General features: G+C 38.4%; 2 protein-coding genes across 2 annotated transcripts in view; both read left to right on the plus strand.

Annotated features, from left to right (window-relative positions):
- The window catches only part of ANKRD45 (ankyrin repeat domain 45), a 49,991-nt gene extending 47,201 nt beyond the window's left edge, over positions 1–2,790 (plus strand). The window contains exon 6 of the mRNA XM_027613887.2: positions 2,076–2,790. Coding sequence (XP_027469688.1) covers positions 2,076–2,107 — 32 coding nt within the window. The 3' untranslated portion in view covers positions 2,108–2,790. The remainder of the gene's footprint in view (positions 1–2,075) is intronic.
- Positions 2,791–7,264: 4,474 nt separating this feature from the next.
- Positions 7,265–16,153, plus strand: part of SLC9C2 (solute carrier family 9 member C2 (putative)) — a 106,060-nt gene continuing 97,171 nt past the window's right edge. Inside the window, exons 1-4 of the mRNA XM_027612500.2 lie at positions 7,265–7,424; positions 9,627–9,829; positions 11,434–11,534; positions 13,503–13,631. Coding sequence (XP_027468301.1) covers positions 9,694–9,829; positions 11,434–11,534; positions 13,503–13,631 — 366 coding nt within the window. The 5' untranslated portion in view covers positions 7,265–7,424; positions 9,627–9,693. The remainder of the gene's footprint in view (positions 7,425–9,626; positions 9,830–11,433; positions 11,535–13,502; positions 13,632–16,153) is intronic.

Raw genomic sequence — 16,153 nt, forward strand, 5'->3', positions numbered from 1 at the left:
TGCCCGTTCTGGACATTTCACTAATGGAATCATACAATCTGTGCCATTTTGTGTCTGGATTCTTTCATTTAGCATATTGTTTTCAAAGTTCCTCCATGTTCGAATTTGTTTCAATTTTCCTTTTTTTCTGAATAGTATTCCATTGTATGGATTCATTCATTAGTTGATGGATATTCAAGTTTCCATGCTTTTGGCTATTATAAATAACAATGCTGTGAGCTTTCCTGTACAAATTTGTGTGACGGCTTGTTTTCATTTCTCTTGGGAGAGAATTGCCGGGTTGTGCTTAATCATTTGAGGAACTGCTGAACCGTTGCCAATAAGCAATATATATGAAGATTCCAATTTCTCCACATCATCATCAACATTGTTATTGTCTTTTTAAAAAAATTTAGCCATCCTAGTAGGTGTAAAGTGATATCTTAATGTAGTTCTAGTTTGCATTTCTTTAATTACTAATGATGTTAAACATCTTTTATGTGTTTACTGGCCATTTGTATATTTTCTTTGGAGTGGTATCTATCTGCATCCTTTGCTCATTTTTAAACTGCTCTTTTTTGGTTGTTGATTTGTAAGAGTTCTTTATGTATTTTGGAGTCAAGTCCCTTATCAGATAATTTGCTTTGCAAATAGTTTCTCCCATTCTGTGGATTATCTTTCGTTTTCTTAATTGTGTTCTTTGAGACAAAAAAGGCTTTAAGTTTGAAGTCCAATTTATCTGTTTTTCCTTTTGTTGCTTATGCTTTCAGTGTCATATCTAGAAACATTGCCTAATCCAAGGTCACCAAAACTTACTCTTACGTTTTTTTTATAAGAGTTTTGTAGTTTTAGTTCTTTTCTTTTAGCTCTCTGGTCCATTTTGAGTTATTTTTTATATATGAGGTGAACTCATTCTTTTGAATGTGGATATTGAGTACCAAAGACTTTTTTGTTTGTCAAAAGGGGCTATGGTTCTTTTCTGGTGGAATATCCCTTGCTATCTTTCTCTGGTATCTCTAGAGCTTATTCAGAGCACGCACTGAGGTCCCCTTAAGGGAGACAGAGGCTTTACACTGTCCTTGTCTGTAAGTAGCCCACCACCCAGTTTGTGAGCGAGGGTGCATACCTGAAAAGATAAACTCAGTGCTGTGTATATTCAAAGAAGCCTGAGTATGAAGAGGAAGCATCATGAAGAAAGAGGAATTGCTGAAAGGATGGGGAACAAGGGTAGAATATGAAGGGAATTCTGGAATGAAAGCCCAGTCTGATGATGAGAGGTTCAAACATGGGAACGGAGAAGTGGCCAAGATCCGTTTGGTAGTAGTTGAGTCTGTGAGGAATAGGAGAAGAGGAGGTTGGAAAGTTAACTTGTGCTCACTTCATTAAAAGTACTGAATTATAAGCATAGAAGTTTGGTCTTTATTTCCAGGGCAGCAGGTTGCCATTAAAGGCTTTGGGGTAGCAGAGAAGAGGGATTAAGTAAGGGAAAATACTATGGCTTTCCTTATTAAATGGATGAAGAAGAGACTGGAGGGAGTGAGACCATCATAGTCCAGGAGTGAGATGACTAAGGCCTGAATTATTGATGGTACAGTTTGGTTCCCACCATCTCTCACTGTCTACCGCTGCTGTTAGCCTGGCCCATCACCCCTTCCTGCTTCCCTTCCCATCTCTGAGGAAGATCACCTCTCCCCCCAGGTCTCCTACACCCCCTCCAAGCACCTCAGTATCTTATACTTTCATATTATAGAAGTGTTAGATCTTGATGGAACCTCTGAAGTGATCCCCTCAGTTTACAGTGAAGAAAGTGAAGACCAGAGAAGTTAAGCAGTTTATTCAAATTATTCTATTCAATAGCAGAATTAGGAAGAATAATACTGATTATATTGGAAATGTGACCTCATACCTTTAAATATAAAAAAAAAAAGGGTAGGGGAGAATTCTTGAATTGACATACCAGTACTAAGGCTTCATTAATGACGGGTTCAGGCTCGAACATACTCATTTATTTCATGCCAATTATTTCAAAACTGGCTTCATTTTTATTTTACATGACAAGCTAATTAAGTGTAATTTTAAAATCTGCTTCCTTTCAGGTCAAGTGAAAAGTGCCAAATCTGTAGCCTAAGCCATGGTCAGAAAAGAAGTCAATCAAGATCATACCTTCTACTGAATATATGTTTTATAAAAGACCACACTTCCTTCTAGTATTTATAAAAGCAAACTTATTCAGTATGCCAGTTGAAGTAAAGAAAATCTATGTGAGGTTTTATAAAAAGGTTTAAGTATGAAATTAAATCACCCTTTTTAAAATTTTACCCTATTCAGCATGCTTATGTCCAGACACTCTGGCCTTGCCTCTGCTCCAAGTGCAAGTCCGTGTGAGTTCCACATGCTCTTTCCAGAGAGCACTCGGGTATGAATCACTCACCAAGGCTCTCTGGGAGCTCTAACATTTATATAGGGAATCTAACAATTTTCTGTGTAACTGAGGCAGGACATTTCCATTCAACTGAGGAATTCTATAAAAAAAAAAAAAGATGTATTACCTAGGAAAAATTTGTTCTCCCTCTCTCAAAAGGAAAGCTATAGAATGCCATTCTAGAGCAAGGAAATATTAAGAATGGTTTGGATCAGGGTCCTTTTCTTGTACAACTATTACTTTTTATGTACAAATTAAAATTTACCTGTGAGGTGGTATTTAGTCTTTTAGTGAAACCTTTGTTTCTTTATCTTTAACCTCCACCTCCTTGGTCTCTCTCTCTACACACACACACACACACACACACACACACACACACACACACACACACACACACACACACAGTGAAACCTTTGTTTCTTTATCTTTAACCTCCACCTCCTTGGTCTCTCTCTCTACACACACACACACACACACACACACACACACACACACACACACACACACACACACACACACACACCGTATTTAGATTTCCCGTATTCTGTAGGTTTGGCAATATAGATATTTTAGCGGGACTCCATGGTATCTTTCTTTCTGTTCTGTTTTATACTTTTTAGGTTTTAAGTATCACTGCTGGTTTCATATTAGTGATTTGGAATGTCTTTTTTTCCTAGTTTATCTGAAAGCCCCCGAGACTTCCATTTCTTTTGATTTTGTGGAAAATTTTTATAGAAAGAACATGTTTTAAAAAAAACCCCACATTTATTTGTTGTTCTTAATGACTTTCTTTTTTGTCCTACCCCGAAAGCTAGATTTTCATTATAGAGGGGAAGGAAAAGAAATAAGCAATTCAGTAATTCCTTGTCAGTTGACACTTTCTCAACCATGGTTTTGAGATAACACTTTTAAAATTTGTGTCACAAATTTTTAAGTTTTGAGGTAATTTTTATGCCTGAGTGATTGAGTTTCAGTTGCCTTCAGCAAAAGAACAGGGCAGTAACTGCCACTCCCCTCTGGTAGACCTAGTGGAGTCCCACGAAGAAGGAGGTATGTCTGTATTTGCTCGGTTCTCCTCCTGCTGTGCGCTGCGAAGTCCATTACCTTTAAGCACCACAGCAATTTGGGACAAGGCTAGTTGCCATTTTTACTGTTTCTGCTCTAACTTTCTGTTTTCTGAGCCTTGATCTTGAATATGATATGACTTCCCAGGCATGTGGTCCTGGTAATTAGGGGAGGATTCCTGAATCTCACTTCAAAGATTCCTAGATAAGACACTTGTGGAGATGCCTAGTACAAAATAAACCTCTCTCTCCTTTATTTGTCTTTCAATACTTACCTTCAAACTTCTTGAAGCTTTTAATGTATATAGTCATGTTGTCTTCTGGAAACTCCTTGATTGCCACATTTATGTCATTATGGTTCCTTTACCTTCTTCTTTTTTTTAAATTATTTATGAGAGAAGGAGAGAAAGAGAGAGAGAGCGCGCAAGCGCAGGTTGGGGGAGGGGCAGAGGGAGAGGGAGAAGCAGTCTCCTCACTAAGCAAGGAGCCCGACATGGGGCCCAATCCCAGGACCCCAAGATCATGACCTGAGCCGTAGGCAGACACTTAACTGACTGAGCCACCCAGGTACCCCTGGTTCCTTTACTTTTTTAACAATCTCCTTTTCTAACTCCTTCACTGGTTTCTGTGGTCTGAATGTGCTTGTATCCTTCCCGCGGCCCCCAGATTCATTTGTTAAGATCTACTGCCCAATATGATAGTGTTACAAGGTGGAGCCTCTGGGAGGTCTCTTCTCATGAAAGAGAACTCCAAACAGTTCACTTGCCCCTTGCACCGTGTGAGGTTACAGTAAGAAGACAGCCGTCTAGGAGATGGGCTCTCACCAGACACTGCATCTTCTGGCGCCATGATCTTAGACTTCCCAGCCTCCAGAACTGTAAGAAATAAATGTTTGTTGTTTATGAAGTACCCAGTTGATGGTCTTTTGTTATAGTAGCCCGGACCAAGACACCAGATCCTATTCTTCATCTTGCCTCCAGCAATGGAAACTTCTCAAAAGTCAGTCCTAGCTTACAATTTTATATATCAGGTATACCTCAATAAAGCTGAAAAAAAAAAAAAAAGCCAATTCTGACCCTTGGCAAATCAGTCTGTAATTCTCCGCCCCATGGCCGTCTCTATCCCCAGTGTTAGGAAGAACTAATCCCTCCTTCTTTGGGGCACCTACAGTGCGAATAGCCACATATGTATTATGTTTAATTGTTCACATGTTTTTCTCCCCATGTGAATTGTGAGCTTTTTGAGGGTAGGGGCTTTGCCATGTTTTTCTTCATACTCTTAGCCTGTAAGTTAGTAAGTTAATAAATAACAGTTGAATAAATTCTCTTTTGGTGCTACCTTATTCATGGAGCTCACTAGTCTTCATTCATTTATAGAACTTATTCACCTTTTCTAAAAATGACTCCTGAACCCTTCTGTGCACATCTTGTTTGTGCCAGTGCCCCATTTTAACTCCCACTCCTCCAGTAGGCCAGCTGCATGCACACACAGTGTCATGACTATATATCTAGTTTCTCCTGTAACCTATTTTCTGACCTTCACCTTGAATGCCACACTGCTTTGTAGTCATGTGAACCTGGTTACCAAGGGATTCCTGGATCTCACTTCAAAGATTCCACTGATGTGAGGATCTGAGTTTTGAGAGTTACAGTACTTCCTGTGATCTGTTGTTGCATTGAATTATATGCTGCAGATGTTATCTGAACACCCACAGAGCTATTTCAGTTTGCATACCAGTAAATTAAATCACATTATTTGAGAAGTGGTCAAGCAAAGGCTAAATTCAGTGCTGTGATAAACTCTAGATAGTGGTTCCTGAGACTTCTGTATTTTGACTGGAAAAATGTGGAAAAATGGAGGAGATTGAAATGACATCACTAAGAGAACAACTACTATCTGCTATCACTATAACTTAAAGAAAACATTTTAACATCAGAAAAGAAGGGAACGTATGATTTCATTGTAGGGCTCTGCCCTTTAAATTGAATAAATTAAGCTTTATTATGGACTTTTATATTTTTCTCATTTTGCCATGTGTGATGGAACTTTTGTCATGAATCACCACTGGTTTATGGTCCAGCCTTTGAGAACAACTGCCTAGACTGAGCTGAAGCAGGCAGAATGCTATTTAGGTTAACATGATGCCCCAAGTTGTAAAGGGCTGACAGTACACTCTGATATTTGACCTCATATGTGATACATTATATTCTCCAAGTTGGCCACATCTCCTGTCCCACATGCTCTTCTTACAATGTGATCATGACCTTCCTCGCAGAGAGAGGTGGATCTCTGTTCTCTCCTCTTGAATCTGGGCAGGCCTGTAACTATAGTGGAAGTAATACTACATGATTTCCATAGATCATAAAAAGTGATGCAGTCTCCAGCTAGTTCTTTTGAGATGCTCAGTCTTGGAAACCAGTCTGTATGGAGAGACCCATACAGACAGAAACTGAGGCCCCAACCCGAAGCCCTGTCTGAGCTGCAGCTAGCAGGCACCGCCAACCTGCTGCCATGTGAGTGAGCCATCTTGGAAGCGGATCCTCCAATCAAGCCACTGCATCCAGTGCCATATGGAGCAAAGACAAGCCTTCTCTGTTGAGTCCTACCAAAATTGTAGATTTCAGCTAAATAAATGATTGTTGTTGTTTTAGCCTACTAAGCTTTGTGTCTGTTTATTATGCAGCAATACATAACATACAAATTTTGGACTCTGGAAGTGAGAAATGGACATAACAAATTCTAAAATATGTGGTGTTGCCTTTTTGGGACCGGGTGACAGGCAGACGCCCAAAGGGCCTAGAGGAGAGTGTCAGTGAAAGCCTGCAGAATGTTTAAAAGCCCCTAGGAGGTGATTAGTGGGAGTTTATAGGAAAGAGAGGAAAATGTTATTAGAAGCTGGAGAAAAGGGGCCCTTGTTATGTGATGGTAGTAAGTTTGATCACACTGTTGTCTAAGTAATGAACTCAATGATCATGCTAAGGATTTTTCTAGACAGTAGTCAAGTGCCACTTGGCTTCTTTTACTGGTCTGAGAGGAGAGAGATGAGCTGAAAAGGAACAGCTCATTTTTCCAATGAAATTTAAAAGAAGTATAATGCAGCCAGTACTCACTGGGTTTGAAAATAAAATTGTTTCTCACGCCTAGCCTTTCTAGATGGCAAAAAAGTCTCAAACTAAGAAATGCATTCTGAGAAAGGGTAAAATCTCAGGTGGGATTGTGAGGTCATAAGACCTCAGAGATATCTAATGTGATGCCTCCTGGAACTTCTGAGACTTGAGATAGGCTTTCTCAGTGCTTCTAGGAAGATGACCTCTAGCTGCTGAAGGCAATCATTGTCATAGCTAAACCAAAATGCAAAGAGAATGGCTTTCTGTCAATAATGGTATATATCAAGCTTAGGAACCATCTAACTGGTCCTATCTGAGTCCCATGCCTATCCCTGAACCAATCATTGTATAGGGGGATGAGAAACTATGACTAACCAGCCTTGTCTCAGTCAGATAATATAATCTATTATGAGAATATGGGCTTGGGGGAAACACACTGGGCAGCCTCTCAGCCCTCAGCTCGTAAAGCTATCATAGTCTACTCAGCTGGCTCTACGCAAAGTGGTGAAATACAGATTTATTACTGCTTTTCTTTAAGCTCTATGGGAAAGATTGTGATGTAAAGAAATTCAATCATCTCTGTATTTTAGTTATGTTCTATCTCTAGCAGAACTATGTGTAATCTAGAGCCAACTATGAATTTTGTCCGAGTTTTCTCAAGGTATGAGGATTTTTCTAAAAGCCATGGAGAATCTAAATTTTGAAACGTAAATCTTCATGAGAGTTAGCCATCGGATCGAGGTGACCCAAGTGAGTTGAGCAGACAGCAGGATAGGAACTAGATAGAAGGCAGAAGGACGTTGCTCAAAATGATATGAAATGTTTTAGAGAACTTATTGGTAACAAGGAGAGGTAAGTAAGGGCATGTGAAAGAGTAAGGAATGGGTCTCTCAAGAGGCAGCCTGTGAATAAGACGGCTTTTTTTTTTTTTTTTAACATGGTCCTTGGGATTTATGAGCTGAGTGGTTTAAAAGACCCATACCAGACAACAACAACGTTGAAAGCAAATATTTTGGAGAATGGTATAGGGTACCAGTGCTGGTTGCTGCAATCAGGGCCAGACATAGAGCTGTTGACTAAAACTCTTTAGTTTCAAGTAGGAATTGGGACTTTCATTCGTCAAAGTTTCTTTGATATATAGTGGTGGCGAAGATTGATGATAAACTCAGTAATCTCACTGCTGTGGTGCTGTTCTTGGTGCCCTGGGGAAGAGCGTTAGAGGAGTATAACATAAGAATGGGAGAGTAGAATTTCATTGTCACAAATAACCTCCTTGGAAAGAAACTATAAATTATTAACAATGTTCCTTTGTTTAAATTTGCACTGTGTTTTTAGTGATTAGATTTGAGGCAAAAATATATTAAGTTTGGCATCACAGAATTTGGGATACATTTGTCCTCCTATGAAGAGTGAGTAGTGTTGTTTCTTCAAATTAAGGGCCAACAGTGAGAAATTCCCATCGAAAAGGAAGGATAGGTAGGAAAAGAGAAAACGGGAAAGGAGGAATGAAAAAGTCAGACGGGAGAGCAGGCAGTGTTGAAGAGGATTAGGGCTGGAGAATGAAAAACAGAATATATATTAAAAAAACATGTAGGAGGTTCTTCTGTTTATAGGAAAGAGCATCTTCTGTCTACATGGTGAATGACCATTTCAGCTAATATGTCAGGCAAAGAAAATCAGTTAAAACAGTTGTTGGTATAGACACAGTTTGAGCATTAAGAAATGCAAGCTTCCCTGGAACTGGATCACTTAGCTGCTTCTGGGTTGGGGGTGGGGATGTTGTATATAGCCAATCAGAATGAAAGTGAGTTGGCAAGCAACCAATGGGAATTAGGCATGGAAATGACTTTGGGTGTGATATCAGTTGGCAGGACTGTCCCTGGCAAACAGCCACAAGCTGGGCATTGTTCTTTGTGATTTTCAAGAGCCTTCATCTTGATTTCAACTCTGAACCAGCTTAGCCTTGGAAGACGGTATCTCTGGTCTTGGTAGTTTGGAGAACCTGATTTGAGAGTGATGCTGTAGTGACAGGTGGGGATAGCAGGGTGTGAGGATGCCAAGGGCCTGAAGGGCTATTTGAGGGACAGGTGAAGTGATTTGAAGATGTAGCATTTTGAATCTAATTTCTGGCCCATTTCTGCTTCACACCAGAATCATTATGGCTTGTAGACCAAACAAATGCAAAATGAAGAACTAAAGATTAACTCTAAATATTACTGGGGATACTTCAGGAACCTCTAGGAATTCTTAGGTTAAGGTTAACTGCAAGGAAAAATAAAACAGAATGAGTCCTCAGGACCACTGCATAGATTTGTGCGGACTATGTTCTGCACAAGGGCACCAGTTGAGGGTAGGTACTGGGACTGAAATCGAACCCATTATTTATGTGCCAAGCCATGTGCCCTGTCCTCAGGAAGGGGGACTTTTTCTAATTCACTTAAAGGCACCATATGATAAAACCTCAATTTTAGTATTTTCCTTTGTTTTTAGGTTATTCACCCCCCTCTCCATCCCGACCTTATCTGGTGTGACTCAACTTTGACCTCGTTTCCCATTTTGGATTTGGAGGGGCCCAAGAGAGGGAAAAGGGAACATGGGGTTGAAGTAGTAAAGGGGAATTCCAGAATGATTTGTACCCATAGAGGAAGAGGTCCCCCGCAAAAAGTTCAGTTGATCAAATATTATGGAGAGCCTATTATGGGCCACATACCGTGTGCACAGCCTTAAGGAAAAATAATATCCAGCCCCGACCCTTGAGAAACTCACTGTCCAATGAGAAAGGCAAACACACTACTAGATCATACAATGATTAAGTGCAGAAATCAGTGCAGTCACTCTCCCATATATATGTAGAAGTGTGAGGAAGAAACACTAGCCCTGCTGTTGGTGTTCCTGTAAAATGCTCTTGGAGCAAGAGGTAGAACAGAAGGCATCCATGTTTGCCCTGTGGCAAGAAGAGATGTGCTCAGATCTAAGTGTGGTACAATCTTAGGTAGAAAGAACGTGGATGCACTGGGACCTGGCAAATCTCATTTTCTTCTTTTTGCGTATTAGAACAGGTTAGTCTGTGGTGGTGAAAATAACTCACATACGAATTCGTCAAGTTACGACTGAGAAAGCCATGTCAAACATGAACTCTTCCTTCTGGATGCAAAGAGAAGGTAACAGACCTGAATTATTCTGTGGAAGTTCAGCTGGCTACACCATCAAAAGTGGACATTTCATAATGCTTGTGTGTTCCACTATTGTTTTGGGAGGTAGGTGGTTATTTCTGAATTTCATCTTTCCTCTGCCCTCTGAAGCTTTCTCAGTGCAGAAAGCGATCACAACATCATCAAAAGAAGTCCAGTGAGACTCTAAGATGTGAGTGAATGCCAGCAATGTAGCTTCATTTAATTATCAGTAGTGTCTACACTATGTTCCTTCCTTCAGTGGCATGTGCTGAGCACAGCAGAGGGGTAGGCGGCAGGGGAATTAGACAGTCCTTGACCTCAAGGAGTCCTCTTGCTGGGGAAATGGATAAACAGTAATTACAATGCAGTGGGGTTAGTTGAACTGTCAAGTCTCATGCCGCCGGCCTGCCAGGCTTAGCCTAACCAACATGTATCTGGGATGAGGGGAGGGTGATGGGGGCAAATAGGACCCAGACATTTGTTTCACAATTTGCAAGTTGCTGTCATCAATTTTGCCCATTTTATTATGGATTTGATGTGATTTTACTTCAGGGAACATGGCACGCACTCCACCCCTAGTGGGAACTTAGGAGAGACTTCACAAGTGAGGGCCTCTTCAATGATCATTAAGAATTCAATAGGTATGGTGAATGATATTCATGCAGATGAGATACCAGATTAAGAAACACAGGTACTTTATTCCCCAGTTCAACGTTAGTGATCAGGGAAAAGTTTCTAGTCTTCTTTAAAACTTTTTTCTTTGGGGAAAAGTCAGCTGCTTTAAAATTCTTTCTGGAATTGGGAAGACTATAAAGAAACAATGAAGCAAACACTCATAAAAACTTCTTCAGTTTTACTTACCAGAGAGTAAAGTCACCTTCTCTGGGGTGAGCCTTTAAAACACACACTAATGGCCCTGGTCCCCTGTGGTACTAGCAGGTGCTGGTGACCATGAATTTCACCAGTTCTAGATCCTTGATGATTACGTAGAGATAAGTGCTCCAGCAGTAAAGGGCATTGCAGAAATAGTTCGAGAAACATGACTTTAGCCCTACACGAAAGAAGTATTCAACAAATATCTACTGATTTAGCTGGAAGACAGGAAATGCAGAATCTGGAATGCCAGTGAATCTTGCCCTAGGCATAAAGTAATTGGATTATAGTCCATATATTGCTTCTGGAGGGAATGAACTGAATAATGTTGGACAGAGAAGAGTGGCAAGGCAAGAAAATGCATGTAGGCAGAGAATAACCCGTGTCTTCTGTGACTTGTCTGGTGAGGGCAGTTTTCCCTATAGTTAGAGCTCAGTTGAAAGTATTTCTGGCTTTTAGGAAAACTATAGAATATATGTTACTGTAGTTATTACTAATAAAAGGTGTGCTATGTAGATATGAAGTTTGGCTTTTCATAATTCCTCATCCTTAGATCCATAGGGAGGACACTTGTACAGTGATCCTAATGTGCCCGTCGGTGGGCAAATGGGAGATTGTTGGAACTTCAGTATTTTCCAGATTCACCTGTGAGAGAGGTTTCATTGTGTCTGAAGAGACAGCATTTGTAATAGCTGTCAATTGTTTATTCATAATGAAGTGACACTCACGAATTTCAAATTAAATAGAGAAAGGGGATAGTAAATGTTTTGAAACTATACATTATGTCTAAATAACACATACATGCATTTCTTCAGGATTTTTGAGGACCTGTTTAAAGAATTCTGAGGTCACTGTCTTGATAATTCTTTCTGTGGTAGGATTTGTGATAGGACAACTGGCTCACAATTCTGTGGAGGTAATGTACGTATAATAAATTAGTAAATTAAAGAACAAAGACCAAAATCAAGGTCCACTCTCACCCCTACCTGTGAATGTATGGAATTAAAAAAAAATGTGAACAGCTGGGGTGCCTGGATGGCTCGGTTGGTTAAGCGTCCGACTCTTGATCTCGGGGTTGTGAGTTCGGGCCCCGTGTTGGGCTCCATGCCCAGCTTAAATAAAAAAATAAAAATTAAAAAAAATGTGAACAGCTACTGAAAAAAATTCATCTGGTATTATAAATTTTGAAAACGAAAAACCGTACAATAAAAGAGATATAAATTAGAGGCGCTTAAGATAAAACACTAGTATGGAAGTAAGGAAAATTGGATTGCATTCTTGGGTTCTTCATCGTCTGCATTGGGAGCCTCGCTCTTGTTTCTTTCCCCTGTCCATATACTGGCTTCATCTGTGCTATTGTCTGCAACACCCATGGGGACGTTATCAAAGGCAGCTGTTATTTGTTATAATGAAACATGGTTACTCTTTCCTAACTGCTCGATTCAATGCAAAAGGTGTCATATAATATATAATATAGATACAAGAAAAATTTTATTAATTTATTAACTCTTGATTTCAAATGCATAACAGTGTGATCAATAACGATTTGTCTCCACTCATTCTTTTTATTTTTTAAAAATGGAGACGATGCTTGTATCTATCTAGGATTTTAAAAGCCTCTTGTTACTCTTCCGAAACACCCGAGTTACTAACATCGTTTGAGTGTTTACTATGTGCCAGGCTCGCTTTAAAGTGTTTTGTGTTTATTAGTTTATTAGCTTATTATTAATTCTTTTTTCCAGTGAAATATGGAGCTGTTTAATTTTAAAAATGTGTTTTATTTGAGTGTAGTTGACATACCATGTTACATTGGTTTCGGGTGTACAACATAGTGATTCAGCTTCTCTATATGTTATGCTATGCTCAACTTATTAATTCTTGAGTTAATTCACTCACCTTCACAGAAACTCCGTGGAAGGAGGTATTCTATCCCATTTTACAGTTGAGGAAACTGAGGCACAGGGAGGTTAAGTAAAGAAGAATAAAATATTAGTTGAGCCAAAAACTTTTTAGTGTACAACCTTCATGATTTATGTCTTATATACACAATATGTGCTATTAGCTATGTGTTATTTTTCTCTACTTGGTTCACGGAAGGACTTTATTATTTTCTTTAAAGATTTATTTATTTATCTGAGAGAGAGGGAGCGAGCGCGGGGGTAGTGCAGGAGGTGGGAGGGGCAGAGGGAGAGAATCTCAAGCAGACTTCCGGCTGAGCAGGGAGACCAAACCGGGGCTCAATCCCACAACCCATGAGATCCCGACCTGAGCCAACACCAAGAGTCAGACACTCAACTCACTGAGCCACCCAGGTGTCCCAACTCACTGAAGGACTGAAATGAAAAATCCTAAGCAAGTGTTTGTGAAATCACAAGTACCTGTGCAAGTTTCTCTTTTCTGTCTTAATGCAAATTAGAATAAATATCTAACAGTCAAATAAAAAAAATACTTAATCTGTGAACACCTAAAGTCCTGTCCGAGATTACCAGTGGCAGGGGTATCACTTGGGAAAACACTAATTACAATATTACCACAAACAATGTTTGTGTAGCCCAAGCTCACAAAATTCTCTGGTGAATAGAGGACTGTACATAGAACTCATCTAGACAGTCAGATCAAGAAATCTACAAAACCCATACATCAAAAACTAATGATGTAATGTATGGTGATTAACATAACAATAAAAAAATAAAAAAAAAAGAAATCTACAAAACCCTGAGGACTGGCCTCATAGATAATCGCTCATTAGTTGCAGATTGGAATATACTAAAACTTACATTGATTGATATAACACCAAATTCTAATACCTCAAATTACCTAATACTAATTTCTAATACCTCAGAATGGCAGCCAACTAATTTCTTATTTGTCCTTGTTAGTTTAGGTGTACCAAATTGTCTATCCTCTTCTGAGAACACCAAGTTTTTCACTTTATTGTTATTTTTCACCTATAATTATATTTATGGCTGCTTTGGATGTGGACTTTTGTATCCTCAGGAATGTGTTCTGGCAGGTAAGAACAATTTTAAAAAAATTATGATCACTCTTGCTTATTTATGTTAGCAGACAATATGTATGTCTATAAAGAAGATTAATCATTCGTAAATCTCACAGTTTAGTTGTTCTATCCTTCTTATTCTGTGGAACCACTAATTAAAAGGGAGTTGAGGGGGAGAGAGAAGGAATAAATATTTACTGTGACCACTGTGGGTAGGCACTGAGTGAATATCTCCATTTTATATATAAACAAATTGCAGTTCAGCAGTCACAAACAAGGCTGATAAATGGCAGAACCTGGATTCTAATCCCACATCTGACTTCATCTTAACTGTCTCTGAAGGTTGGCCCATTTTCACTACTAGGATTGTTTTATTTGTGGCTTCTCTCTTTTTTTCTTAATCATGCTTGTCAGATGATTTTATTTTCCCTTTCAAAGATATTTTATTTTCTTTAGTTTTATTCTGTATTTTTTCTAACATCTTGACTTAGATATTGGTTGATTTTTAGCTTTCCTATTTTTTATATTTTGTACATTTAAGGTTTTAAATTTTTCTCTAACTACTCTTTTAGCTTCACCCATGTTTTGATTTTTAGTGTTTTTTGTTTTTGTTTTTATTTTTTTAGAGAGAGAGCGGGAGTGCATGTGTGCCTGCCTGCCTACACACGTGGTGCAGGGGAGGGGCAGAGAGAGAATCTTAAGCAGGCTCCACACCCAGTACAGAGCTGCAAGGGGCTCCATCTCTCAACCCTGGGATCATGACCTGAGCCGAAATCAAGAGTGAGATGCTTAACCAACTGAGCCATCCAGGCACCCCATGATTTTTAGTGTTTTCATTACCTCCCAAACCTACCTAAAATTTTTACTATACTTTTTCCTTTGACCCATTGATTATTTTTTCCCCATGTGTGGAAGAATTTTGTTTATTTATTTATTATTGAAGTATAGTTGACATACAATATTATATTAATTTCAGGTGTATATCCTAGTGATCTGATAATTATATACATATGAAATGCTCACCATGATGAGTGTAGTCACCATCTGTTATCATACAAAGTTATTACAGTATTAATGACCATATTCCCTATGTTGTACTTTTATCCCTGTAACTTATTTTGTAACTGAAAGTTTGTACCTCTTAGACCTCTTCTACTATTTTGCCCATCCCCCCACGCCTTTCCCCTCTGGCAACCATCAGTTTGTTCTCTGTATTTATGAGTCTACTTCTGGTTTTTGTTTATTTATTTATTTATTTTTTAGATTCCACCATAAATGAAATCATATGGTATTTGTCTTTTTCTTACTGACTTATTTCACTTAGCACAATACCCTCTAGGTTCATCCATGTTGTTTTAAATGGCAAAACTTCATTTTTTATGGCTGAGTAATATTCCTTTATCTATCTATCTATATATATATAAATATGCACCACATCTTTATCCATTCATCTATTGATGGACACTTAGGTTGCTTTCATATCTTGGCTAGTGTAAATAATGCTGCAGTAAACAGGGATGCATATATCTTTTTGAATTAGTGTTTTGTTTTCTTTGGATAAATACCTAGAAGTGATATTACTGGATCTTATGATACTTCTAGTTTTAGTTTTTTGAGGAAACTCCATATTGTTCTCCACAGTGGCTGCAACCATTTAAATTCTTAACAAGAGCACATGAGGATCCCTCTTCTTTATATCCGTCTCAACACTTGTCATTTCTTGCCTTTTTGATACTAGCCATTCTGACTGGTGTGAGGTGACATCTCACTGCGGTTTTGATTTGCATTTCCCTGATGATTTGTTATGTTGAACATCTTTTCATGTGTCTGTTGGTCATCTGCATGTCCTCTTTGGAAAAATGTCAATTAGGTCCTTTGCCCATTTTTAATTGGATTATTTGCTTTTTAACCCATTAATTACTTAGAAGATATTTTAAAATTTCCAAATATGTTTTATTATTATTTCTTTTATCAGATTGTGACCAGAGAATGTGTTTTGTATATCAACTCTTGTGATTTGTGGAGATTTGCTTTGTGGCCTTGTACTTCAATTCTCCAAAATGTTCTGTGTTTGCTTTATAAGAGTATATATTTTCTAATTTTTGAGTTCAGGGGTCTAAATTTGTTCAGTAACTTATTTTGTTTATTGTGAAGTTTGGTCTTCCATATCTTTGCCAGTATTGTTTTTCAACTTAATAGAAAAAAACTTCCATTATAATTATGGATTTATCAATTTTTCTTTGTGATTCTGCCAGTTTTTACTTTACATAGATAGAAACTCTGTTTTTAAGTGCCTACAAGTATTGTTATTTTCCTAGTTATTTTTTTCTCATTATCTAGTTATCTTACCCTTTTATCTCAAATAAGGCATTTTACCTTCAGTCAATTTCATCTGGTATTACTATAGGCATACCAGCTTTCTTTTGCTTAGTATTTGCCTACTACAAGTTTTCCATCCTTCCACTTTCAAGATTTTTGGGTCTTTGTGTTTAGATGTCTTTTTGATAATATATAGTTAGATTTTATTATTTTATCCA

This window comes from Zalophus californianus, chromosome 10, assembly GCF_009762305.2.
Source record: "Zalophus californianus isolate mZalCal1 chromosome 10, mZalCal1.pri.v2, whole genome shotgun sequence".
Lineage (NCBI taxonomy): Eukaryota > Metazoa > Chordata > Mammalia > Carnivora > Otariidae > Zalophus > Zalophus californianus.